We start from the raw sequence: 26,075 nt of genomic DNA, 5'->3' as shown, positions 1-26,075 counted from the left end.
CAACCACTCAGTCAATAATACATCTTATCCACCTCCATTTCTGAGGCACTGGTCTAAAGATAGTAACAAAATCAATACAATGGAGGCAGCATTTGCTGATTTAAAAAAAGCTCTTCTGAAGAAACAGCTTATCCAGTTTTGCCTTACTGGAGTTAAGTAGGATAGAATCTGACCACCGAGTCTGTTCTGTAAATATAAAGCTGGATAATCATAGCCCTTTTGGAACTGTCTGCTGGCTCTTATGATCTTGAATGCCTTTGCTTCATTTAATCACATCTTGGCAGGGATAGCACAGGCCTTTCACACTGCTGTGCTGAACCTGTATGTTGGGTGTAAAGCAGCTCCTTGGGTTGTGGTCTGTCTTCTCCAGCAGCATGTGCCTCATTCTCCAGTCACACAACACGGTTGCTCTCACAAGATCCTGCATATCAGTGAACATTCCAAGCATAACCCATAAGACAAAGGAGCAGCATTTACACCCAGAAGACCCTGTTTGCACTTAACACTGAAACAAATACAGCCACTTACTTAAAGCCCTTTTTTTTTTTTTTTACAGTTGACTAAGAACATACCCAGAACCTGTGCATGATTTGATATCTAGGTTAATACTCATTATCTGGGTTAATAGTAATCGGTCTTTCATAAATCCACTGTGTAATACTATGTCTAATAACTAATCTTTATGGAACAGTAAAGTGCTTCAAATCTAAAAACTATTATTATGTCCTTTACAGTCTGCTTTATGTAAATTTTTTTTCTTTGTCATGGACACATTAATAAGCATTTCACTGCACTTTGCACTATGTATGGTTGTGTGTGACAAATAAAATGTTTATACTGTTATACTTAAATTTTTTAGGGATATTCTGCATTTTTTGCAGTAAATAACAGTTGTGCTATAATAATAATAATAATCATGCAAACTACATCCAATTACAGAACATGAGTATGAGTATTGGTTTTTGGTCATGGGATGAAAAAGGGTTAGACTGCAAAGGCAACACAAAATTAAATTAGCTGTGCTGAACCTATACACAGTCACACATTGCAACATGCCTTATTTTCACTCTCTGCATAATATAATTTACTTTAAATTCAATTTAAGTAAGGGCCGTGACTGCTGTTGACTCTGAAACTAACTCCGAGTCTGTTTGTACATCAGCATCTAATATTTCTATAGGAGATTAAACCATTAACTGTTAATAAGCAATAAATAAATATATTGCTGATAAATTTCTTAGATTGTAATGGAACTGGATATTGAGTTTACATCTAGATAGTGAGCAAAATGAAAAATACACGTTAACTTGGACAGAACAGACAAGATGGCTAAATAGGTTTAGAGAGACTATTCTTTAATTGTTTTCCTTTATTTTTACATTAGTGTCTTCAGAAGCATTTGTTCATATTTGAACAAGCCAACAAAACAGCAAAATACACTTTCATGGCTTTAGCATAGCTAGCTATATATAACTATGGCAATTGTTATATGCTTTATCATGCATATTTAAAGTTACCTGAAACCTTTTTAGGGAAATTCTGGGAATTTCCCAGAATTTCTGGCTAACCAAAGTGTGAAAGTCACAAGTGCACTTTTTTTTTCATTAAAGTACCATGGGGAACTGAAAATCTCAATTGGTTCTGAACAATTTATACTGCATTATTAAATCTGAGGCAATCATGTCCAAATATGCAATTACAGGCCATGCAACACTTTTTTGAAAATAGGAAGAGGAAATGAAGAGCAAACAAATAAGGTTTTCAGGTTCATAAATTTCCTAGATATGGTAAACTTATATACATACTTGGAAAAGTCGATTTGAGGGAAAATAATTAAGTGATTAAGTAAGGTGTTTGCCACCATGAACTGCCAGGTCTCCAACTCCATTAAAGAGGAGACAAATCATGGCAGCAAAACACATAACCAGTGTTTAATCCTTTAAATATTAACCTGAAGAAATTAAGTTTTTTTCTCCTTAACATACATTTTACATTAGCATATTATTATATGTTTACACATTACTGAGTAAGTGTAATTATTTTTATACACATCTCGATACCATCATGTGTAGTGTTCTATACTGAAGCATTTCTTTGTTAGTGAAGCGGACAGCATGGCTCAGTGCAGCTCCACACTACGTGCTAATAAACTTTTCTATAATGACTGAACCATAGTTTTCTCCACTGGATTACAACAGCACACCTTACTGCAAAGGTTTTTTCTATTTGAATCCATTTAGACATATTCTACATAAAATACACTATGATGTGACTTTGACACCCAAGAGTCAAATGAGTATAAAAGAGCATCTGTTTTTAACAGAAAGAATGTTCCATGGAGCTTAAATAAGGATGCATTCATATTAAATCAAAGAATTGTATCATTAAAATCATAAAATGCTTCTCCAAACAAACCATTTAAATATTATTTACATTTGAAAATAAAAATAAGCCATACTTGAATTGTTCACTACAGACTAATGAATATTTTAAAACACTTTAAGGTTCCTATCTACAATATCAGCAATAACATGAAGGCCAACAGTGTCTGTGCAATAACCACTGATCTGATTTGTGTCTGGGAATGTCAGGCAGAGGTGACTGGAGATCCAGTCTGAGTTTTCTCCTTTAGGTCACTCTCCAGCTCAGTGCTGACTCGAGCCAAATCTACAACCTGACGTCGAGGTGTAGGAGGAGGAAGGGTCGGGGACTGGAGAATGTCTGCATACCTCTGGCTGGATCTCGTCTCCCGATGTAGAACTTTACTCAGCAAAGGCTTCAGAAGACCGATGGTGAGCTGATTCCCGTCCAAATGTCCCTGGAATGGTCCTATTGACTGTGAAGTTTGGGGCAAATTTTTTAGCACTAGGTTTAAAATTCCAGTAACAGTCATGTCTTCTGGACAAAGGGCCCATAGTAAGTCCAGGTAGGGGTCCAGGTCTCTGTGCTGAGACACCTCACTGAGCAGTGTGGTGAAAATCTCCTTATTGAGAAGAGGGCTTTGACGGCAGTACCGTTCGGCCACCTGGGTAACTCGGTCCCACTGACCTTGTCCTATGAGCATGCGAAATGCTTGCATTACTGCATTAGGCCGCTGGCTACACAAGAGCAGCTCCACCTCCAAGTCCTGGCAGCCACTTTTACAGGGAAGGACAGCAAGAGCCCTTTTGTATAAAGGTAGACTTTCAGAATTCTCCTTTCCAAAACTCCAAGAAGATGTAGATGAAGAGCTGGACTGCTGCTGTGCCAGCTCTAGAAACTTGGGAAGCCAGCTGGGCTGGAATTTAAAGATGGACTGACACAGCAACTCAAAGACTGGCAATGCACCATTGGCTGGAGTGTTTTTCTGCTTACTGTTGTTGTAGTTAGGTGTTGCTTGGACAGGGCTTAGAACAATCTTCCATAATTCAGCAGGAGCTTTGGAAGATAACAAGCCCTCACCATTGCATCGGAGTTGGAGCACAGTCTGTACGGCTTGCCAGGTCTCAGTAGGGAATAACTGAAACATACTATTCAGATATTGTAAGTTTTCCCTATCGATTTCTGAGCTGAGAATTCTGCAGAGTTCCTGCTGAACAAGAATCTCACAATAACAATGAAGATCTTTTTCTGAGGCTTTCACTACTGATGCCTTAATGTCCTCCAGAGCAATAAGACTCTTCAGCTCAGAGTCAAGACAGCTTAACAGTTTTTCATGTCCTGAAGATTCCTTTCCTATCATTTTTGTCTTACTGTTGCCCAAGTAGTCGCTGATGATGTCTGCCAAGGTGATCGGTGCCTGAAACATTCCACCCTTCTTTAGTTTTTCAGCTGTTAGCTGTGTGGTGCTAAGACTTCTCTGTTGGTAATATTTACATGCCTCCTCAAACACAGCCTCAACCATGAACTCACCAGAGTTAATATTCTCTAAATGAGCACCTGATGGCTTGGAGTGTGCTTCAGTCTCTTTTTGGATTACCATATATAACCCAGCCTCAGAGAACATCTGCAGGGAATAAGTTCCCAAACATATTACAAAGAGGAGGCCCTCCATCTTTAAAGGGATCCTCTCCAACTCTGTGCCACACTTAATGTCAATTAAGTACATCATTCTGCCCACTGTAAGTGCAATGACATCATCATACATGTTAATGCTGTTTTGAGTCCCACATGTAGCAAGGCAGTTGTCAGGCAGTTTATAAATCTGCCGTAGAATTCCATCTCTTTGCATAATGCAAACCCACCCAGAGCTGAGTAGGAGCAGGATATCCCCATGTCCAACCGGATTAAAACCATAGATGTCAGGTGGAGTAATGGTTGACAGATAGCCAATGCAGTCAGTGATCAATCTTTTAAAGTCTAGCTGTTTGTTTGCTGTGGAATTTCTGATGAGGATTGTTCCGTTACTCCCACTGTGGACCTTAAAGACATCACTCTGAGGGGACCATGATAAAAACACTTTTCTAACACTCAGGTGAGAGTCTTTCTTTATATTTGGTAACAAATACACAATATCTCCAGAACTGACGAGTGAGTAACAAGGATTATTGTGCAGTGCAGTTTTCACTCCACCTAAGGAGATACCTCGTTCATCGACATCAAAAGTTCTTCTACAGATGCAGTATGTGAAGTGACTCCGATCCACACCGGAGACTAAAGAGCTCTCTGTATGAGGTCTCTCCTCACACCATATGATGTAATTCTGATTGATGCACACAGAGGAGATTTTGGCTCTCTGGCTGTTACAGAGATCCACAGTCTGAAGCGAGCTCCATCCAGATTTCTGCTCAGAGAATTTCCATAATTCAGCTTTTCCATTTTCAAATATTATTCCAACCAGAACAACGTCCAAGGAGTCATTTTGTTTGAAATAAAGTATGTCAACTATCGAGACATTTCGTGTCAGCACTAAATCCAGATGCTCCTGGAACTGTAGGTGGGTTCTCTGATATTTGTCATGGGTCATAAGACCAGTTCTTGGAGCTTGCTGGATGATGTGGATGTGTCTCCCATCTGGACTAATGCGGATATTAGACAAGCAGCTTTTTGAAGAATTTTTAGCATAAGACTGCTTCAAAAAGTCTTTTAGTTCTTTACCTCTTGTAAAATCGCTGAAATCTGTCACGTGTTCCAAAACATGCCGTGTCATATTAGCTGAAGGAGAGAATAAACCCGGACTAGGAAGAGAAACAGAGCAGAAGATGACAGTTTCTTCACTTTTATGCCACTGTCAACATACAGCGACGCAGAATATCCGTCTTCCGTCGTTTCATCCTATTTGTTATCTGATGCCAATGTGTTCAGAAACTACATTCATCCCCCAAAAAAAACCAAATAGACTTTTCCTTTGCAACAAATCAACCCTTTCTGCTTGCCTCCTGACATCACGAGTTCGTTAATTTCCGGAATTAAATGCGAGTCCTTTTCCTGTAGGAGGAGTCTAAATAAAGGGCGTAAACACAGAGCCTCGAATCGCCTAGACTAGAGTGTCGACTCCTGAATCTGAAGTCTACTTCAAGAGTCGCCTTGTAAAGAGTCGGTGTAAATTCGACTCCGATGCAAAAAAAACAAAACAAACAAAAAAAGATACAGATTATCTGTTCCATCCCGGTGCAATTCTCCCTATGGATCAAACGGGGTCAGTATGGAGTAAAATAAAGCTGGCTTCATACATCATGTTTCAGCTACAAAAAAAATAAAATAAATAAATCGACTCTGACGCTTCCGTGTCGACTCCTGAATCTGCAGTCTAATTCAAGAGTCGCCTTGTAAAGAGTCGGTGTAAATTCGACTCTCGATTCATGATTGCCTAGAAGTTTGTTTTAATTCTAAAATTTTTTTTTTAATTTTTAATTCCAAAAATAATTAAATAAAAAATATATAAATTAAAATAAATCGAAGGTAGGTATAAAATGTATTCAAATTTAGCTGGAATTCACTTATAAATCTAGCCGTTTTTACAGTAAAACATTGTGTGTATTGTGTAAATGTCCAGCTTTGGTAATTCTGACTATATTAATGAATTATTAGGGCTCACGTACAATCATTCACATTTTTCTACATTGTCTGTATTTACTACATTTTTCTCAACAGCACATGAAGGTAGCATAAGTCCACCGGCACAAAGGCTAAATTCGAAATAAGGTATTTCGAGAAAAATAGTGCACTACACAAAGTATGAATGACCTCCTGTTAAACCCTATGTAGTGCACTTAAATAGGGAGCGAGTGACGGTTGGGAATTCCGCCTTGTATGCAAATCTGACAGAAGTGCACTTCCGTGTTTTATTTTTTTTTTCGCGCGAATCCGTTCTTATAGTAGTTTGACCTGATAACCTGTGTGTTGTGTGAGTATAAATGTACACAGAACTGTGTTATAAATCATTATAATCGTGTGTTTTCGTGAGTGAATGCGTTTGTTTTGTTGCTAGCTTTCAGTGATTAGTGATTTTGGATAACTAGCAATAGCTTAAACTCACCAAGCTAAGTGCAGTTAGCATTTAAATGTCTCTGTATACCGACATGTGATTTATTTTATAATATATTTTCCATTTTAGAAAACATTAGGCACTTTCTGTAAACGTCCACTAAGGTTGGATCAATCCGAATGTAATTTATGTTTTAAAAATATGTAAAAATATTTATGTTTATTTATGTTGACTTACCGTGTTCCATCAAAACATAGATGTTTTTATTTAACTAGAAAAATAATAAGGAAACAATGAGCCACTTTAATCCAGTTATTTGCTTGTTACTGACCCTCATGAGTGTCCTGTGTAGTAAGTATTAACAAGACCTGTAGTGTCTCTGGTAAATGGATGGAGGTGTCATTTGATATCATTTGATATCATATTGTGTTATATAGCAGTATCTCAGATGTATAGCACAGTGACTGGGCACAAATCTAGATCTAAATAATTGTACACATATGAAACGGGTTCTCTAGCATCTCAGTGTGCTGTCTGTATGATGAGGTCTTATTAAAAGCATGCTCATTACTCCAAACTTGATTGTCTTTTGCTTCTGGTTTATTTTGCTCTTATTCCATTTTCCAGGAATAATTAGCAAGAAGAAGTCTAATCTTAAACAGACATCAAAGGAGATGTCTGAGTCGAGACGGAAGGCTAGCAGAGCCAGTCAGGAGGAGGCTACTGGTCATGGTAATGGAGCTAGTGGGCGCAATAAAGCTGAAAGAGCAACAGACATGGGTGAAGATGATGAAGGTGCAGGTCCATCAGGGATCCATGAGGAAGAAGACGACCCTGCCCGGCGGAGGGAGATCAGAAGCCAGTACAGGGATCTCATCAACTCTGTTCAGCGTGAGTTTTGGCACTAAGAGCTTTTTTTAATGACATTATCTTGAAATTGCAATATGTACTTTACATGTCCTGTTACCTGAGCTAAAGTTTTCCTCTAATTTTTTTGTTGCAGAAAACCGTGAGGACATGCTGAATCCTGCCAACAATAAACTGTTTGATGTGCTAGAGGAGGCTAACAAACTGTTTGTCAATGGTAATGTATGCACAACAGCGTTTACTGGTTTAGAATGTTGTGGCATCTTTTCTCATCTTTGTGAGTGTATTTAAAAATAAATCATGTCATGATTGCGGTCTGAACACTACCACACAGTCAGGCAGGCGCGAGAGGCTGCACTGGATGCACAGCTGCTTGTCCTAGCCACAGACCTGGGGAGAGAAAAGGCCAGTCAGCTGCATGCTGAAGGCTCAGCTTTTGACCCATCTGCATTTGCAGAGCATTTGGTGAGTTATTGTTTATTTACATTTTCAGAACAGACAATCTATCAGTTCAGGTTAAATAAAATCTTTTTTGTTTTGTTTAATTTTTTGGCAATCTCAGCTGTCCTTCATGGGTCTCAATCGCTTAGAAGAGGACGATGATGCTGATGGCACTTCGGGTGGATATATGCCTCCAGATGCCTGGCAGCGGCTTTCCAAAAGAGCACAATATTGCTTCAAAACAGCGCCTTCATTCCACTACATGTGAGTTTCATACAAGTACAAGTGCTTTTTTTTTTCTTGACTATTTACTGAAACTAAGAGATCAATTAATTTATTCAAATCTTGCTTTCATTATTTAAGGTTCGGTTCATTTTTGGCTGAACCACCACCACCACGGCAGCGGGTTGAGAGACAAAGGAAAGCTCCCAGCAAAGAAGCAAAACGAATCATGCCCACTGAAGTCTGATTTATTTTATACATGCTACATTACTTGTGTATTGTGAATGTTTTGGATCAAAGCAAATATGTATTTTAAATGTGTTTTCACATCGCAGCCAAAGAAAATGGAAGATTCACAGCAAGCTACAATGAAAGAGGTGCAGAGGATTTTGGATTGCCTCACGAGTTTCTTTGCTGATGACCGTTAGTACATATTTTTGTTGTTTTTTTTGTCGACAGATATTGAAGGTAAAATATTGTGTTGATTTAATAAGTCTCCAGTCTGGTCTGTAGTTCAAATGACTTTTTTTTTCATTTTCAACAGCGGAGTCCCCCATATTGTATTACGAGTTTGTTGTTGACCCTGCTTCCTTTTCTCGGACAGTGGAGAACATTTTCCACACCTCATTTCTTATCAGGGTGAGTGATTTGGTCTTGTTTTATTTATTCATTGTGTTGATATTAAATGTACAAATAGGAACTTTGTTGGGACGCTGTTTTGATTATCTAATAATAATAATGACAGCAACAACAATAATAATAATAATAATAATAATAATAATAATAATAATAATAATAATAATAATAATAATAATAATAATAATAATAATAATATTTTTTATTATTATTATTATTACTACTATTATTATTATTATATTGTTATACAATTAATATAGGTAGAAGCAAGAACACATACAGGATTAGCACAATATCCTGTTTGGAATACAATTACTACAGAAGAATGTATTCTAAGCAATCATATATTTTCCTTCTCAGGATGGTCGGGCAAGGATTAATCTAAACAGTGACCAACTTCCTTGTATAGGTAAGATTGCATATCTGAAACTAGTTTTTTGTAGAATTTATTTGTTTTTTTAAATGTTTGTTTAGCAAATATTATTTTAATGACATTTGCATGGAGTTATTAAGAAAAAAACATTATTTAACATAAGCAAAATGTCCATTGTTAAAAGTGCAAAACAAATCCATTTGAATTTGAACTAATTTTTAATTTTAATAAGCCAATACCTCAATATTCTTAAAAACGTTTATCACTGTTGGATACATGGTTGATGTTGGGGTGAGTTCACCTTCTTAATATATGAAGATATGTGACTGGTGACAGGATGAAGATTAAAGACCAAAAGGGTGTGTGTGTTTTCAGCCCCAGTTGAGGACGGTGAGTTAGATCCTAGTGGTCCCTGCAATCGTCATCAGTGTGTCATCTCAATCAGTCCAGCCAGCTGGAGGGTAAGCGCCTGGTCAAGCACATGCATTGACCATAACTGATATATTATGATATATATGTTATGCTTTAGGTCAGTTGCATGTTTGTATGTGTGTGTTTATTAAATGTAGTGTGATGTGAAGCTAACCATATAATTGAAAGACAAAGACATTTGAGGTGGCAACCTTGGAAACCTTTCAGCTGTCCATTCTCCAAAACACCTTAGATATATTTAGCCATAGATATGTTTCTTTGTCTGTATTACATTTATTATTAGAAAATAAACATTCATTAATTCAAAATAATGTTTTTTTATGTTTTTCAGGAGATTATTGAGGCCTTTGATATTAAGGAAGCTTTGATTCCAACCCCAAAAGTATTGCCACAAGACGACTGATTTTAAAAATCAGAAATTTGTTTATATTATTTTCAATACTTCACTTTTTAAAAAATTATTTTGGTTTTATTCACAATTTTTAAGTGTATATGATGAATGCAAAATGCAATGAGGCTCCAATATTATATTGTAAAATAAAGTTTACACTGTCTTTAAACCACAACCATGATATTTTTTGTAATGGTTTAGTCTGTGTCACAACAGTTTCTCTGTACAGATTGTATACGGTATTTGATGATTAGGTGCTGCCACCTAGCGGAGATTATATATATTAAATCATATATATATATAAATCTCCGCTAGGTGGCAGCACCTAATCATCAAATACCGTATATATATGATATGATGTATCACTTTTTTTACACTTTATTTTAACTTTAAATTTTTTTTACTTTACACACACAACAATCCATAATGACTAAGTAAAATTTGTTTTAATGAAAGTACAAGTGGACAATGAGGCATCCTATTGTTTTTCTTTTAGCTCAGTTGTTTGTTGCAGTCTGTAAGACCATCTGGTACAAAGTAATATTGAGAAATTTGTGATGAAGTGAAATTTGGCACCCTGATTGAAAGAAATTTATGGTTCTAATATTTAAACTGTCTTTAAAATTTGAATGCCTGTACTGCAAGTTTCACTTAACTAGATTTTTTCCCACTGCTCCTTTGGTGGACATAGGCCTCCCAAAAGTAATCAAAACTCCACCTGTTAAGTGCTGACAAAAATACACATAAAAGGTTGTGAGTGGTTATTTCATCAATGCATCTATGTATCATCATGAAAAATTGAAATGCATCTCCAGAACACACCCTAAATAAACCCATAAAATGCCACAGGGGTGCTTGACCCATCAAAATGCTGCTGGCAGATTTAATTAAGCTGATTATTCAGACCTTTTGTCTAAGGCACTCCAAACTGAGCTCAGGTGCATCTTTTTAACTTTAAATAATGTCTTATGTGCGATGTAAAGTGAAAAAACAGAGGTCCCTGAAAAAAACCTGCTCCAGGGATCGCAGGACCTCAAAGCAAAGGTTCACCTTTAAGCATAATGATGGTGAGAGCTGAAGATGGCAGTTGACAGATTCTCCACATATAATCCGATTGAGCTTTAAAAGATTTTCCAAATAGAATGGGAGAAACTGGCAAAATCCAAGTTGGGTTTTGAGCAAAGAATTAAAGCTATAATTGCTGACTATAATTTCTGAGGGTCCTTATATACACTACTGAATAAAGGCTCTGAATACTTACATAAACAAGGTTTAAGTTTTTTTTAGCTACTGTACAATCTGCAGTCTAGTTTGAGAATACACTGTCTAATTTCCCTAAAGTGGTCAGTCATTCTGCTTTCTAAATTGTGTGTGTGGTAAGAGCAATAAAAGTTGTCCAGTTTCATCATTCCAAGCACATACAATCTCCAAGCATCTGCATGAGCATTAGTGCAGTTTTGCTGCATAGAAAAAAACACACCAACAATTTAGATAGTATTTTGACTATTTCTGTATTTGTTGGATATTTCAGGCAGCATCGTTTTTGTGGTTGTGGTCCCTTTAAAATCTCAGATGCATTATCTGCTTCACTCAAGCCTATTCATCCTTCCCCTGCTCTGTTGCTGTTTCAGTGGGAAAGACAGGAGCTTTTTACACTTTTTCACTCACAGTGCAACAAGCCACCATTTCTGTTATTCTTGAGAAATGCAGCTCTATTTTTACATTCTTCGTCTGATTATACTGTTGCACTCTTATATAACACAGCATGAAGATGTTTGTCACACCAGAATCGAAGCCGATTAGACACACATATGCTCACTCACATGCATGCAGAAGCCACTAGGGTTTTCTGCCTTTCTCTTACACACTTGCACTCAGTCGCTCACATGAATCGTGGCCAGCTCTGCGATGCCATCTCTCTGTAGTGGCGATGCAGTTCTGCAGAGACTATTTCTGCAAGCCTTGTAGCGCAGCCGTCACCTCCCCTCAGGAGGACATGGAATACAGGATGGGGAGCTGCATCGGAGTCGCACGCAACCAGGTAACACCTCCATCCCTCAATATGCAACAGATGATGGGTTGGAGAAAGAAAGAAACACAGAGAGAGGTATAAAAGGGTGATGGAATTTGTAAGGATGCTTGTGATCGTGACCGTGCAGGACAGAGCAGGGTATAAGTGGTGGTGGTGCTTGAGCTGGGGGTGTTTGTGCTAGAGTAGTGTGACGTCAGGAAAAGAAGGAACAGCTCTGTAGAGTTAGAGAAAATAGGAGGAGAGAGCAGCAGAGAGATGAAGGAAGGGGGAAGGGGGGCAGAGAAAGCATAGGGAAATGAAAAATGGAGCAGTGGACATGAGCAGATTACTGCACCGGTTTATTTAAGAAGGGATGCTTCAGTGTAATGACTTTAGAGTGAGGTAGTTCTGTGTCTGTGGACTGATATCAGAACAGAAAATCTTGCATAGCAACATGTCAGAATGATGTTTGGGGGATTTAGCAGGCAGGTAGTACATAGATATCTTAATAACTATGATTTATTTATCACACTTCCTACTGGCTTAGTTTTCAAGCCATTTTTTATGATTTTATGTGTATTAGTCTGCAGAATGTTGCTGCTTAAGAAAGCATAAATATATTTCCACCAAAACAATGTAGAAATATTTCTACATTGATTTCATCTTGTGTTATATTGCTGCACAATTCACTTTAGGTAAATAAAGAGCCAGTTTAACAAATGTGGCTTAAAATGCCTTCTGAAAGATTCTAGCTAAAATCTAGTTTATTAGCCAAGTATCCTTTACTCACACAGTAAATGTCATGCATTTGTCAGGTTACTGGTTATGCACCATAGCCAAATGGACATAAACATAATAAATCCCAGCTGTCAGGTTGTCAACGATGCACTTGCATTGCTGCTTGTGCTGTAGCTATTGCAGCAATGAGTTGGCAGCAGACAGGTTTAGTGCTTCAGTGCAACTTGAAAACAAACCGAGAAACTAGAAAACTTATCCAACAGAACAAATCTCACTGAGCGAATCGGTAAGTATTTCAGCACCAGTGTAAGGAGTAGAAGTGATCAGTTGATTGTAGCTATGATGATGAGGTTCCAATTTGTCAAATGTGATGATTTGTATATATGTTATATGATATATATATGTATATATGTTATATTTGTATATATGATGTGATGATATATATATATATATATATATATATATATATATATATATATATATATATATATATATATCTGCTATATATATATCTGAGCATTTAAGCATTTTAAGCATTTTAAGTCTACTTTAATTGCAGTGTGTTGTGTTGTTAGTTTGTTTAGTCACATTAAATAGTAGCAGGGCTCCTTTACAGTGCTGACCATAAAGTGTGTAGTGATTGTTCATTTGAAAAAAGCCTTGGAGTATTGCAATGGCAAAACTTTAGTCTATGTGAAAGCATGAAGAGCTGAACTGGAGACCTTTTCAAATAAACTGCTCATTCTGTGTCTACAGTTTTACATTTATATTTATAACCACACATGTGATTTTAATAAAAACAGTTTAAAGTATGTTAAAAAGATTAAAACAGGAGTAAAAGTGATTTGGATAAAAAGTGCAGTCAGTGTGACTGCACCAGTCTACATCTGATTCCTGATAAACATATATGAGGGTCAGGGTAACAGTGGAAGCATGCTGTGTCACTCTTCAGCACTTTCAGAGTTGAATTATAGGTCCTGATCACCACACTGTGGCATGGTGTTTGTTTACATGTTACCTAGTGGCTGTCCTGTCCAGCTGACTACCCATGAGAGAAAATACCCCTGACAACCCCCCCATGAAGCCACACTCAGTCCATAATCTCCCCTGTTGCTTCCTTTCCTCAGCCTTCACCTATTTAGCACTCTATACAGATATGGTTCTCCTCTGGGACAGATTTTTCGAAACGGACAACTAGTTTAGATAGAAGGGTTTTATCAATGGATCCAAACATTGGCCGGGGGTTCAGGCCGGGGGAATAACTACTACAGATTCTCTTAGGTACGTAAATATTTTTGAAGGTGATTTTGTATGCTGCTGTCTCCTGATAACAGTTACCTTTGCCTGCTTGTTGGATTTTTATTTTATGTTACTGTTGAATAAAGTGTCAGTGAACTGTTTTTGTATAGTTTAACTTTTGGGTAAAAGCTTGTTTTCACTGAGTTCAGAAGTAGATAATACTGTACCATATCAAGTTTTCACAAATATCCTACATGACGTGTTTTTTTGATTTCACATATTTACAGAGTAGAGCCTATTTATCTTGTTCTGCGTGGAGCGTTTATGGGGTTGGTGCAAACTCATCAAACTAATTTGAGGATTTCAGGACAGCTCAGTATTCCTCACATCATAGTCACTTTAATTTGACTGCAGGTTTGGCATATATACATATAATATATGCAGATTTCAGTTGTCATGCACAAGAAAATGATACTGCAGCTATCACATAAAGCAGCTTATTTAGGAACAAGATGAAAGCACATGACTGTTTTCCTGAAGGAAAGACAAGTGTGCCTGGTGTCGAGGTGGCAGGAGGAGGGTCTATTTATAACATGTTATATATTCAGATATGCGCTTGCTAGCAAGGCCTTGTCACATGACCATGCAGGCACACAAACAATCCAGAACATAAACTGCCTGAAGTCTTACAGACAAACGTAGTTCTGCTTGTTTTGTCATGATGTTTGCTTCAATGATATGACAGTTAGGGAGGCTGATTAGGTCTAAATGTGCAGTAACAACCACTGAAGAAGCTTAAACCAAAAATGGTCAGTCTGTTTAAGAATCTCTGTAGGGGGAGATAGATAGTAGAGCATGAACTCTTTGTGTTGCTCATTATGGGCCACTTTCAGAGAAATATGTGGTGCTTGTGCTGTGGTTAGATAAATGGCCTTCTGGGTAAACAGACTTATGTCTTGGCTGTGTGGCTGAGAAGGGGGTAGGGTGACTGATGGTGTGTGCATCGCAGAATGTGTGTGAGGCTCTGGATACTTTAATGAGTCATGAGTGTGTGGATTTTTGCTGGTCAGAGGTCACAGTGGTTGTGTGTGGGGGTGTTGATGGATATAATAGCTCACACACATTGAAACTTTCAGCCCAGATGTGTAACCTGCTCATGTGTAACAGTGTGTCTCATGTATAGTATGTGGTTTTCCCACCTAAACAGAACTGACTTTACTACAGGAAGATTTAATTTTCATTTGTTTCTAAATATATATACATATCGCTCTGAATCATGGGAAAAACTGGAGGATTTGGAAAGTATATGACTTTTTTTGTATGGATAACACATACTGTGCTGGTGCTGATAAGTATCTGAGTACAACTTTAGTCTTCATTTCACTTAAATGTCAGTGTAATTAAACACAATCAGACCAGCCAGCCTAAAATATCACAGTATATCTAGAGTTATTTTTCAGTTGACTTTGGAAGATTGTCCTCGTTTGAGATCTCTTGATATATTTTATAATGCATGCTGTTCATATAAAAATATCATTGTTGAGACAATAGCAGATTTTACAGCACTAAACTTTTATTTCTGATAAAATATATAGTTTTAAATCATCAATATATCTATTTTTACAGAAATATACAGATTTAGTAATCATGCTATCACTGAAGTGTGTTGTTTAACACATAACCTAACACAGCATACACTAGTCAGCTCAGTTGCTACAGACATTTTAATATGGGTTTCCTTCAAGTTTAATTGAGTCATTTTAATAATGTATTCTTACTTATACTCATGTATGTCTACGTGTAAAACCTGTAATGAAACACAACATTGTTTTGAGTCAGAGTTGTGTTTGAGCACGTTCTGCCCTGTTCTTTATTCAAATGGATCACATGTTTGTATGGCAGAAGTGGATCACCTGAGAGACCTGTTGAGCCTTATCTGCTGTATGGATAAGGTGTTGATAATAGACAACAAGGACATTCATAATCATACCATTATAATAGAGTTAACAGAGCTAATGTTTAGCATCAAAAACATGCCATATGGAAGTGAGGCATGTCACCACATCATATTCACCACATCAGGTCTTGTTAATATTTTGTTAATAAATCAGGTGGCTAATCATTTACAAGTAGGTTGAGGGAATGCACACAGTCCTGCCATTTTTGCTTTTGCCAATAACAGAATCTGAAAGTAAAGGTTTTCTTTAGACGTACTAAGACAGCAGTTGTGTACTTTGTTCCAGGAGAAGGTGCTTGCCACATAGACCTCTAATCTCGACATATGATACACTCACAGATGCAAGCAGACATTTTTCTTTCTGTTTGCACAAAAACTCAAAACACCTTCAGACATTCGATAAGACAGTCTGGCACCAGCTGCGCGTTTCTTTTCCATGCTCATCATTCCTTTTGTTGGTCCTTCAGTGTGGCAGTGCTGGTGGTGTGCGACAGTGGCAAGATTTGAGCCTGCTTACACTGCACCATGGGAAATGAGAACAGCTCTGCAGTTTCACTGGTAAGAATGAGGATGCTTGCAGGACCTGCTTTCTTGTGCTGCATAGTGTTTTATAGTGCTGTAGGAGGTTAGACTAGTTTATTTTAATGCTTGTGGAGAGCTAATAGCCCTGCTTATCTTTCTTTTTTGTAATACTGAGCCATGAAAACATTTGTGGCATTTGGTAGTGGCTGTTTACATTCCCACACTAATGTGCATTTGTGCCCTTGTCATGATGCTTCAGATAAACAGTGTGAAGTTGGGATAGAGCGAATGGTGATATGCTATAGGAAACAGAGCAAGATCTCAGAGATGGTGACTATTTATTTTGACATGAACTGTTGTTGGATCATGTTTTTGTTCATAGAGGTGGTTTGTTCTATGCAGTTCTAATCTTTCTACAATTGTGATCATGCAGTACACATCTCATCTTTTCACATCTCATGCACCTCTGATATTTAGTTTATAAGAAAGCTAGATATTAATTTCAATCTTTGCACAGTACATTACACACAGTACATAGAATTAAAAAAGGTCTCTTGCTTTATAATACAGCCTTATTTTTAAGCTGTGTGCTGTTGGTGCATGGTTGAATTTGCTGCTTTGTTGTTGTTGTTGTTCTTCTTCTTAATTTATTTAAATAAAACTGTTAGTTCCTGGCTGTATTCCAGCACCAATTACTCCTATACATATACTGGCTCAAAGCATGCAACATATACCTTTTCACACCTGTGTGTTTCCACCACAGGAGGGCGCAACAGACAATGTGGTACTATTTCCTCCTCAGGAAACAGCGCCTGTCTCAGCACACAAGGTACTAGTTTGGCTGCATGGCCTGATGAAGTGTCTGTGTGTGCATGTTCATACTTTTATGGCTTGAAGTGTTTTTGACAGACTGTGGTTGATGGCAGTATGCGGGACAGTTGGCAACAATTACCACAACACGGCTTGGTGTTCAGAGTGTGCACTATGTGAGGGATTTGTGAGTTTCTTTAGCCTTCAGAGCCAGTGATGAAGAATACCATAAAGAGGGCAGGGGATTATTATGACCTAATAAATGTAGTAATTACAGCTCTGGGAGTTTTATATCTCAAATCTGGAAACCTGGTCTAATTTGATATATGTGTGTGTGTGTGTGTGTGTGTGTGTGTGTGTGTGTGTGTGTGTGTGAGAGAGAGAGAGAGAGAGAGAGAGAGAGAGAGAGAGAGAGAGAGAGAGAGAGAGAGAGAGAGAAACCTGATTCCCTCTAAGGAAACACTATAAATGTGACCTTTGGCCCATTTCCCAGCATTCACCTGCAGTAGTAGTGTCACTACAGCTCTCAATCCTCTCAAGCAGGAAGAGACAGAAAAGGGCAGAAGTACAAGGAGGGAGAAAGAAGAGGAGGGGCATAAGAAAGTCAGGGAGGGAAGAGAAAAGAGAGGAGTGTTATGTTGAAAGCGTGTGGAGGAGGGGGAGGGCTTTTCGTCAAGTTGCCTGTGTTTGCTACCGTGAATCTAGTACTCCTGTACAAGAGCCGGCACCTTGACTTCAGCCTGTGTAGTGTTGTGTGTTTTTTTATCACATACACACATATACACACACTCACGTAACTGTACACACTGTAGGTGTAGTGTGTGTACACATTTGCCTATAGAAGGGCAACAGGACAGGAGGAGGGAGCAGCGTGAGGATTCTTGGGAGGACACATGTGCTGCAGTCCTTGCTGGACTGTATCAAAACACACAGCCCTGTCGCACACCTTCCCCTGACTTCTGCATGTGTGTTTGTACTTCTTTAAGCCAAGGTGAGTGTGTTATTCAATTTGTGTATGTGAGCAGTGGAACAAACTACTGTAGTCCTTCCGAGTAATGTATAATTTCATTATTTGCACATTTGAACGTTAGTCAGTGTTTAAATCAGTGTTTTTAGGTATCAACAGGTTTTCTCTGTTCTGCTGTGACAATATTTAACACAGAGAAACAGCATGGACGTACTGTTAACTCAAAGGAGTTTAAGGTTCAGGTTATTTCTGCTGCCATAGTAACCAGTATGTGGCTTGGGTTGTTGTTGGCAAGGAGTTACTTTAGTGGAGGATAATTGGCCTATATTCTATACATGCAATGGGAACCAACATGGGGTCTTTTTTCAGATTTTAAGTACCTGAATGTTAAAGCATAAAGGAGAAAGGCACTGCCCCCATTCAAGCTTTAACTTTAACGATACCTGCCATATCAGAATAGGTCCTACTTCACTGTTTAATTCCTGCTTAGTTTGCAGATTTGTTATACTATTTGTTGTTTTGGGCTGACAAAGATCTGTACAGGTTTAGAGTTCAGACAGGAAACAGGAAGCTGTGAAGTTTCTATAATACTGTGAGAAACACCGGTACACTCTCTGGTTTTCTGAGAGGATGCTTTAACCTTTTACATTCATAGATCTGTGTTGACACTGAGCCTAAAGTATACTATTAAGTAAATAATTAAGTAAAAAAATATTAAGTAATTAATAATACTGGAAATGGGTTGTATGACACAAATGTAACTTTGGATCTGGGATGTTATGCATTTAAAGAGCATGGCTGTAAAATCACATTTATGATGGTTGGATAAGCATATGAAACACTAATCTATAATATAATTGAGCTCCAGCTGTGTTTGGGATGGTTCGAATGCTGTTATATAGTTGAAGGATTGATGTCTTTGTCAAGTTGTGCTGGTAAAATAAAGGAGTTGAAAGAAAAGTTGTTTGTATTGGAAAAGGTTGTTGGCCTAGCACAAGTCACCATTAAACAGGTGCATAAAAGGATCCTAAGCCTATGATAATACAGGAGACACAAAGGACAGGCATTGTGGTGTAGGAAAAAAAAACAATATTGGGAATCTGCTGGTATAGGGAATGTTTTTACATCTTGAATGCTTCATTCTGTTCAGGTCACAGTTTGAGATGAACATGACTAATATTTTCCTTTTGGATGTGAGTCTTAAGTCAAACAAATGGAAATGTTTTTTTCACACCACATCCTTATTATGAGGAAGTTGCTATGAGAAATTATCCATAGATTTTTAATCTTGTGTGTATTATATGTAAAATCTGCATCCCTGCATCGGGCAGACTTAAGAACCGAAGAATTTCTTGACTAAATACTTTGTTAATGAGTTATGAGTTCACATGAGGCTTGTATCTTGAATAGTCACGTAATTTGAGATTTTGCAGCCTAAGACATTTTTGTCACAGGTTCTTTTAGCAGGTGTTAAATAGCTGTGAAATAAGCTTGTTTACAACTAGTATATTATGCAACCACTGAAGACGTATTGAGTAGAATGAATCTTTAATTGTTTCTTGCACATTATGATTGAGAAACCTATGTAAACTCAAAAAGGTTTTGTGCACCTGGGCTTGGCATTATATAAAAAATAACAGAAAATAATCTTTTCATGATCGCTTTACTACATCATGAACATTGTTTGCATGTCTAAATATTACACAGAGCATTTCGAATGGAAGATGATTTTTAATATCTAATCAGCTTTTTTTTTACTCTGCAGTACCCTCACAACAGAATTTTGTAAGGTTATTTGTCACATTTTATTTTGTTATTGTATACAATTTACAGTTAATTCACATAGCTTCCAACTAAAAGAGCTAGTAGTCAGTGCTGCTGGAGTAATGTACAATAAGTGTGATGCATCACTGCTATAGACACTCCAACATGTTAGCAATTACAGCCAGGATACAACTCCACTGCTCATTTATGCTATTTTAGTTAATGATAAGATGCATGAGCTTGTACATAGTTATTTTAAGTTCTTTTCCTGTGCTTTGCTCGTTGCAGTTCATAACAGATTAGAAACTGTAATAGCGGCCTTGCCATTCACGGACGTCTGCAGTAGAATACCGACATAAGATTAGATGTTTGTAAATGGCTCCATGGTTTCTGGCGTAGCTGCTTGGTTAGATGAGGTTGTTTTATAGCTTTGGGAAAGAACAGAAAGGAAAGCAGTCGAACCGGCTCAGTCAGTATGCCTAATCATCTCAATCCCCATTTCAGTGGAAAAATAAAAACCTGAACTAGCCAGTATGGAACAAATAAAGCACATGTTCACTGTTGTACATGAACTTCCTTACTAGTCTAGTGCTCACCAGAGGTAAAGCGAATTCTTTTTCTTGCTGCTATTACTACACTATTTTGGATTTCAATTTTATACAACACCATGTTGTAGGCATGTATTTTAGATATGGCTGTGGCTATAGATTGGAATGGTGCCAAAAGATCAGGGTGTGTGTTTTTTTTTTAAATGATTTGGCTCAGCATTGAGTTGACATAGGGTGTGTTTGCCTGTTAAGCTTAAATTTAAAAAAGATCACAATGTGATTTTGTTGATTTGCACAATTAAGCACTTTGCGAAAAGAATTGTTTTGTGAGCAACTCAATGGGCAAAGACTTATATATAAAGTATATACATATGATTAATCTTGCTGACTGAGACAATTGAGTGATCTGTCATAGATCTAAAATTCCTCTTGCTATTAATAGTCTTTCTGTTGTCTGACAGGCTGAAGTTCACAGTGAGAAAGTCAGTCCAGAGGCTGAGAAATCCACCAGCGCAGAGAATGGAGTAGTTCATACCGAAGTGCTCCATCCACTCCACAGTCTCAATCCTGTTGCAGACGCAGACACACGTAGTAACGAGGACTGGAGCACAAAAGAAGAGGAACTTGAGTTTCCCCATGACTTGCTACCCAGCATAGATCTGAGCACTGAGCTTAATCTCACCTGGGGAGTGTCAATCAGGTAGGTCTCCAGCTCTTTTCACTCTCTCTTACTGTCTCTCTCTGTCGGTATTATTCTGTTGCAAACACGGACACGCGAGTCCCAACTACTGTGTTTCAGACTGGTCCTGACAAGGACTTCCTTATAACATGGAATTAGAGAAAATTCTTGACATCATGTAGTTAAAGGGCAAGTTTCAGCATGCCAATGCTTTGAAGATATCAGATGCAAATCCCTATCCCACATTTGTTTTGCATGTGTAACTCACATAAACAAAAGCATTTTGAACAACGGTGGACTTCGGTTAGCGTGAGGATTGTCTGAGTGACTGCTTTGAGTTCCTCTAAAAGCATGTAACAGGTTCTGGATTTTTCTTTCATGTTTGTATAATGCATGTCTATTTGTAACCTTTATTTCTGCTTAACAACCAAACTAAAAAAAATGCATGTACTAATGATAATGCATGGACATATATAAAATTAATACAAAAGTCATTTTATTTTACTTTATGAGCGATAACTTTTCCTATCTTAGTTTGAATCACACATTGAACATAAATTGGGAAGCAGTAGTGTGTGAGATGTTATGAAAAAAAAAACACTCCATAATTTAAATGGATTGACGTAATACTGCTTTTATCACTGCTATATGTTACACATTAGGCCAGATTTATTTGTACCACATTTCAAACTAACTGTCAAGCAAATAAATGAAGAATGAAAAATTAATCTATTAAATTAAGAATGATAAATGAAATCCAAAGGGGACTTTGTTAAGTATATTTACAGCAGTTTCTAACAGAAAGTACAACATGATACCTTGCACCTGGCTAAAGTGCTCTTCCACAGCCATGTCTCACTATATAGTGTGTAGTTAGTTCATATAAATGGCTGCCCACTGCTCCAGGTGTGTGTTCACGGTGTGTGTGTGTGTTCACTGCTGTGTGTGTGCATGTTGGATGGGTTAAATGCAGAGAACGAATTCTGAGTATGGGTCACCATACTTAGCTGTATGTCACGTCACTAATAAATACACTGTTCTTGCATGTTGTATGAGTTTGATGGCATATATTAGTTCAAATCCCCCCAAAACATTCACAGTACCTTTCTTATAATGGGATCTGCAAGATTTAACCAGATCCCATTAAGTTACAGAGCACTCTGAATGTAGTTCTGGCTCTGTACTCTATCAAATCAGATTCATTTCATTAATTAAGCAGGATTTTTGTATTGAACAAAATTACATACCTCATTGACATTTGTAATAAATAATCAAAATGATTAATCAAGTTGGCTGCTTGATTGTTTTATGATCAGCTGTGTTTGACTTAAGGAAAGATGTGGTCTTTAGAGTCAGAAATGGTAATTTCACTAAAAGAAAAAAAATGTAAAGAAAATGTAAACAACAACAAAAGTCTCATAGCTTGTAATGACATAGTAAATGTATATGAATACTATATTGTTTACTGGTGTTGTTAACACTACAAAAAAAATCTCTTAAATTTATTCATGTGAATCACACTGTAGATATGATTAAATAAATAATTCATTACATTCTCAAATACCCTTGCACTATTGACCAAAATATGCAAACTATTGGTATGAACAGAACTGCTTGGATATTATTTTTCGTTAAACTGAGCTGAGTAGGAAAGTCTTATGGACTGTAGGTAAAAACTGTAAATTGTAGACTTAGGATATAGTAAATGTACAAAAACTATCTATGAAACTAGCTATGATCTAAACTTTTGTTTTCTTCTGCTCAAGGTGTTCATATTTCCTGAAATGTGAGCATGTGGGTATAATATACTGTAGGTTACTGTTTACTGTATTTTTAATGTAAATACTCTCATGTTAAATGTGACTTTGCCACTCACTGTCTAATCTGAAGACAGTCATTGTCTTGCTTGTTGTTCATCTTGTTGAATATTTCTGTGCTACAAATTGAGAACATTTCTTCACCACACGTGTGTAATTCCAAAGAAAAGCTAAGCCATACACCTGAAATGTCAATTACTTTGTCTTTAAAAGGCAGATTAACACTGCAGGTGTTGAATAAGTTTTGTGACTCACTGTTGTCAAAGATTTTCCAGACGCTGCTATTAGCAGGCCTGTGCATGAACCTGTGTGTAGCTGAAGTGGTGGTGCTTGTGTGTAAAATGGAAACATTAATGATTTCATTTCTTAATCATTAAGAAATGATTAAGAAATGAAATCTAAAATGGAAACATTAATGATTTCATTTCTTAATCATTTTCAGATTAATGTAAGCACAAGCCATTTAGATCTTTCTTTTTTAGGTTTTTATTTATATTAACCTATAATATAGTGCCAATTCTCACTCTCTAGCGAGTTTCCTTTTTTCACATGACAGCTAATAGCCAGGGTTTGTGTACGCTAGTGTTGTGGGCCAGTAAGCGATTTCTCTGGGACATATGAACTCAGCCATGACATGTCTTTCAAATGCTTTTTAATGACACAAGACAGATGAAAACACTCAGAGGAAAGCACTAACTACATCTGAGTTGATTACTGTCAGACTGAATGACAGAGCACAGAGAGATGGCAGATTTTATTCAGACAATTTTGTTTCTTGGACTTTTGGACAGATAGCTGTGAGATTAGTTTTGATCTTCTGAGGACAGGGTGAATGCTGTTCTTTTCTGCTCTATTCATTTATAATATTACACACACAACAGTGAGGAGTATAAGGAGATAAAATGATCAAAAAAGCATGTGTGTGTGGGTGTGCTTGTGTATGCATGAGTTCACAGCTGCATACGATCATTTTAGAGAAAAACTCACACAACCATTAAAGACCATTAAAAAACACAACTACTATATACTATAACTAAAAGATCCAAGTTAAATGAGATAGGAATACTCTGCAAATATGAAACTGGATTTTATCTTGATAAAATTTCCATCTGAAGTACTATATATAGGTCCAATCTCATAGTGTGCCACCCTCTCCTGAAACCACAACTACACCCTTGCAGACAAGTGTTTAATTATTAATGTAGGAACAGAAAGATTTTTGGACCATTACGAATGTGCTTGTCAGTGAACGATACTTACGCTTATTGCATCAGCTATGAAGGAGCATGCGCTGAAAAGAAAACATTATGATGTGTTAGGATTTCTTGTTCGAGTGTATCTCTAGGTGTGTGTATTCATGTGTATGATTTGTATTAATAAGTAGCAGCAAGCTGGTTGAGCAAGGAGATCCCCTGCTGGGAGAAATGCAAAATTACAAGGAGGCCAATCCACAAGCAGTGGCTATTGTAGCAAGGTGACAGAGCGCAAAATGCAGTCTGAAAGAAACTATAGTCTAATAGTCTAAACACCTGTGGAGCATCTCTCTCTCTCTCTCTCTCTCTCTCTCTCTCTCTCTCTCTCTCTCTCTCTCTCTCTCTCTCTCTCTCTCTCATATCATGTGCAAATGCATCTGCATCTGCTTTTCAACAAAACTGACAAAAGCATGGCCACAAAGTTAAAGTGTTTCCCAAAGCTTTTCAGTGCCACAGAGGATGCTTCAGAGTCACAAGTGAATAAAGAAATATTTAAAAATTTAGTTTAAGTCTTCCTGAGACCTTCACACTGGCCTCTAATATCAGACACACTTACCATTACTCTGACAGTGTACAGTTAGGTACTTAACATATTCTTTTTCACGCATCATGCGTGTTATGCTAGCTAGCCAGTGAACTGTGAAATAAATGTCAAATACAGAAATTAAATCTTTAAAATGAATATGTCTGTATGTTGATTGATGTAAAGTATATAAAGCATAATTAATTTAATGTTTCCACTCTGCTTAGATATTTTTGACTTGATTCGATGTCATTCTTAGAAATTTCAAGGTGAAGGTCCGATATTGATGCTTTTCTTGGTCAGAGGTAAGGGAGTATGAGTTATGACCTAATTGACTTAACTGAACACAGATCTTAAGTCATTAATGTGTCTCTTCAATGACAATGGGGTGAATATCAGAAATTCCTCTGTCCACTTTCACCAGTGCCACATACCATGTCAGTGTACAGTAATTGCTGTGCTGTGCATGATTCACCACCAAAATAATATTTAGTCCACAGTGGTCCTATGGTGGTTCCTTGTCAAGAAGCATTTATTGTCATTTCAACCATATATAGCTGTTGCAGTACACAGTGAAATAACAATTACCAGTGAGAAAACATTGCTCCAGGACCCTGGTGCTACATAGAACAAAGACAGAGCTAAACACTTAAGTAAATTAGTCCTAGCCACATATAGTGCATCTGTGCAACCTGGTGCAAACAGTGCGAGACAAAAGAAAAAAAAGACAGTGCAGAACAAAAGACAGTGAAAACAAAAATACAAGGCAATACACAAAAGACAATACACAAAAGCAGTGCCAGCCAGTTTAAATACTGTGTGATCTATATTGCATGTGCAGAAGTAATGGAATTGTAATGCAAAGTGCAAAACAGCAATTGACTGAAATGTGAAAGACAGCATGTGCAAAGAGCAAAAACAGTGCGCAAAACAGCATGTAAACTGTGCTGTGTACATGGATGTATACCGGAAGAGTGTGTATTTGGTGTAGGTCAGTGCAGTCTACACTAGGAAGTGGAACAGAGGTATTACAGTCAGCAAGTGGATATTTGTACTGCACCTACAGTATATGTTAGATGAACCTGAGTTCAAACTGAGAAGTACAAGGTAGGTTGACCTAATTAACAGGCCACATACCGTCACTTTCCAAATATGCTATAGACAGTTTTTATTTTGCATTTTCCACATTGCATAGAACACACTCTCCTGATTTAATGTCCACATTTTATATCAACATAAAATCCCCCCACAATAATAATGAATCTCTCCAATATCAATAGAGTATCTTAAATATGAGATGAATACAGTGTGGGTCTTGCTATCACCTATATGTTTATGTAATTACAGTTGTAGTCAACTGTGTATTTGTGCTGTTTGTGCATGTATCCATGCTGTTGTGTATCTATGCTGTGTATTCATGTGTGTGCATAGCCTGGTTTTTCCTTCTACCACTAAACTCTGATTGACTGTTTCATAATG

At 37.3% G+C, this 26,075-nt stretch overlaps 3 protein-coding genes across 5 annotated transcripts in view; 2 read left to right on the top strand and 1 right to left on the bottom strand.

Moving 5' to 3' along the window:
• Window positions 1-1,334: 1,334 nt before the first annotated feature.
• LOC113636263 (HPS6 biogenesis of lysosomal organelles complex 2 subunit 3) lies at window positions 1,335-5,575 on the bottom strand. The gene has a single exon (XM_027136247.2). It carries the CDS (start codon window positions 5,126-5,128, stop codon window positions 2,588-2,590), a length of 2,541 nt encoding a protein of 846 aa, XP_026992048.1. The 5' UTR covers window positions 5,129-5,575; the 3' UTR covers window positions 1,335-2,587.
• nsmce4a (NSE4 homolog A, SMC5-SMC6 complex component) lies at window positions 5,496-9,943 on the top strand. 3 transcript variants are annotated; one of them, XM_027136249.2, is made up of 11 exons: window positions 5,498-5,617; window positions 7,034-7,297; window positions 7,410-7,490; window positions 7,608-7,738; window positions 7,836-7,978; window positions 8,078-8,177; window positions 8,272-8,359; window positions 8,481-8,575; window positions 8,933-8,981; window positions 9,321-9,406; window positions 9,709-9,943. In XM_027136249.2, exons 1-11 carry the CDS (start codon window positions 5,536-5,538, stop codon window positions 9,778-9,780), a joined length of 1,191 nt encoding a protein of 396 aa, XP_026992050.1. In that variant the 5' UTR covers window positions 5,498-5,535; the 3' UTR covers window positions 9,781-9,943. The 3 variants fall into 3 exon arrangements, with proteins under 3 accessions (XP_026992052.1, XP_026992050.1, XP_026992051.1); XM_027136250.2 differs by lacking the exon at window positions 5,498-5,617 and adding an exon at window positions 6,173-6,325; XM_027136251.2 differs by lacking the exon at window positions 9,709-9,943 and having other exon boundaries at window positions 5,496-5,617; window positions 9,282-9,398.
• A 3,658-nt stretch (window positions 9,944-13,601) lies between these two features.
• tacc2 (transforming, acidic coiled-coil containing protein 2) overlaps window positions 13,602-26,075 on the top strand; it is a 56,325-nt gene continuing 43,851 nt past the window's right edge. The window contains exons 1-4 of the mRNA XM_047812174.1: window positions 13,602-13,798; window positions 16,181-16,271; window positions 16,999-17,064; window positions 20,786-21,024. Of these exons, the coding sequence (XP_047668130.1) occupies window positions 16,239-16,271; window positions 16,999-17,064; window positions 20,786-21,024 (338 nt within the window). The 5' untranslated portion in view covers window positions 13,602-13,798; window positions 16,181-16,238. The remainder of the gene's footprint in view (window positions 13,799-16,180; window positions 16,272-16,998; window positions 17,065-20,785; window positions 21,025-26,075) is intronic.

The sequence above is a fragment of the Tachysurus fulvidraco genome, chromosome 4 (assembly GCF_022655615.1).
Source record: "Tachysurus fulvidraco isolate hzauxx_2018 chromosome 4, HZAU_PFXX_2.0, whole genome shotgun sequence".
In the NCBI taxonomy this organism is placed as follows: domain Eukaryota; kingdom Metazoa; phylum Chordata; class Actinopteri; order Siluriformes; family Bagridae; genus Tachysurus; species Tachysurus fulvidraco.
The sequence above is the reverse complement of the archived record's forward strand: the minus strand, read 5'-3'. Positions and strand labels throughout refer to the sequence as shown.

Bases quoted from the DNA above. Each gene is read 5' to 3' on its own strand.
- LOC113636263 (XM_027136247.2), bottom strand. From the start codon at position 5,128: ATGACACGGCATGTTTTGGAACACGTGACAGATTTCAGCGATTTTACA.
- nsmce4a (XM_027136249.2), top strand. From the start codon at position 5,536: ATGCAAAAAAAACAAAACAAACAAAAAAAGATACAGATTATCTGTTCC. The intron at 7,298-7,409 runs GTGAGTTTTGGC...TTTTTGTTGCAG, and splicing joins TCTCATCAACTCTGTTCAGC to AAAACCGTGAGGACATGCTG. The intron at 8,982-9,320 runs GTAAGATTGCAT...GTGTGTTTTCAG, and splicing joins TGACCAACTTCCTTGTATAG to CCCCAGTTGAGGACGGTGAG.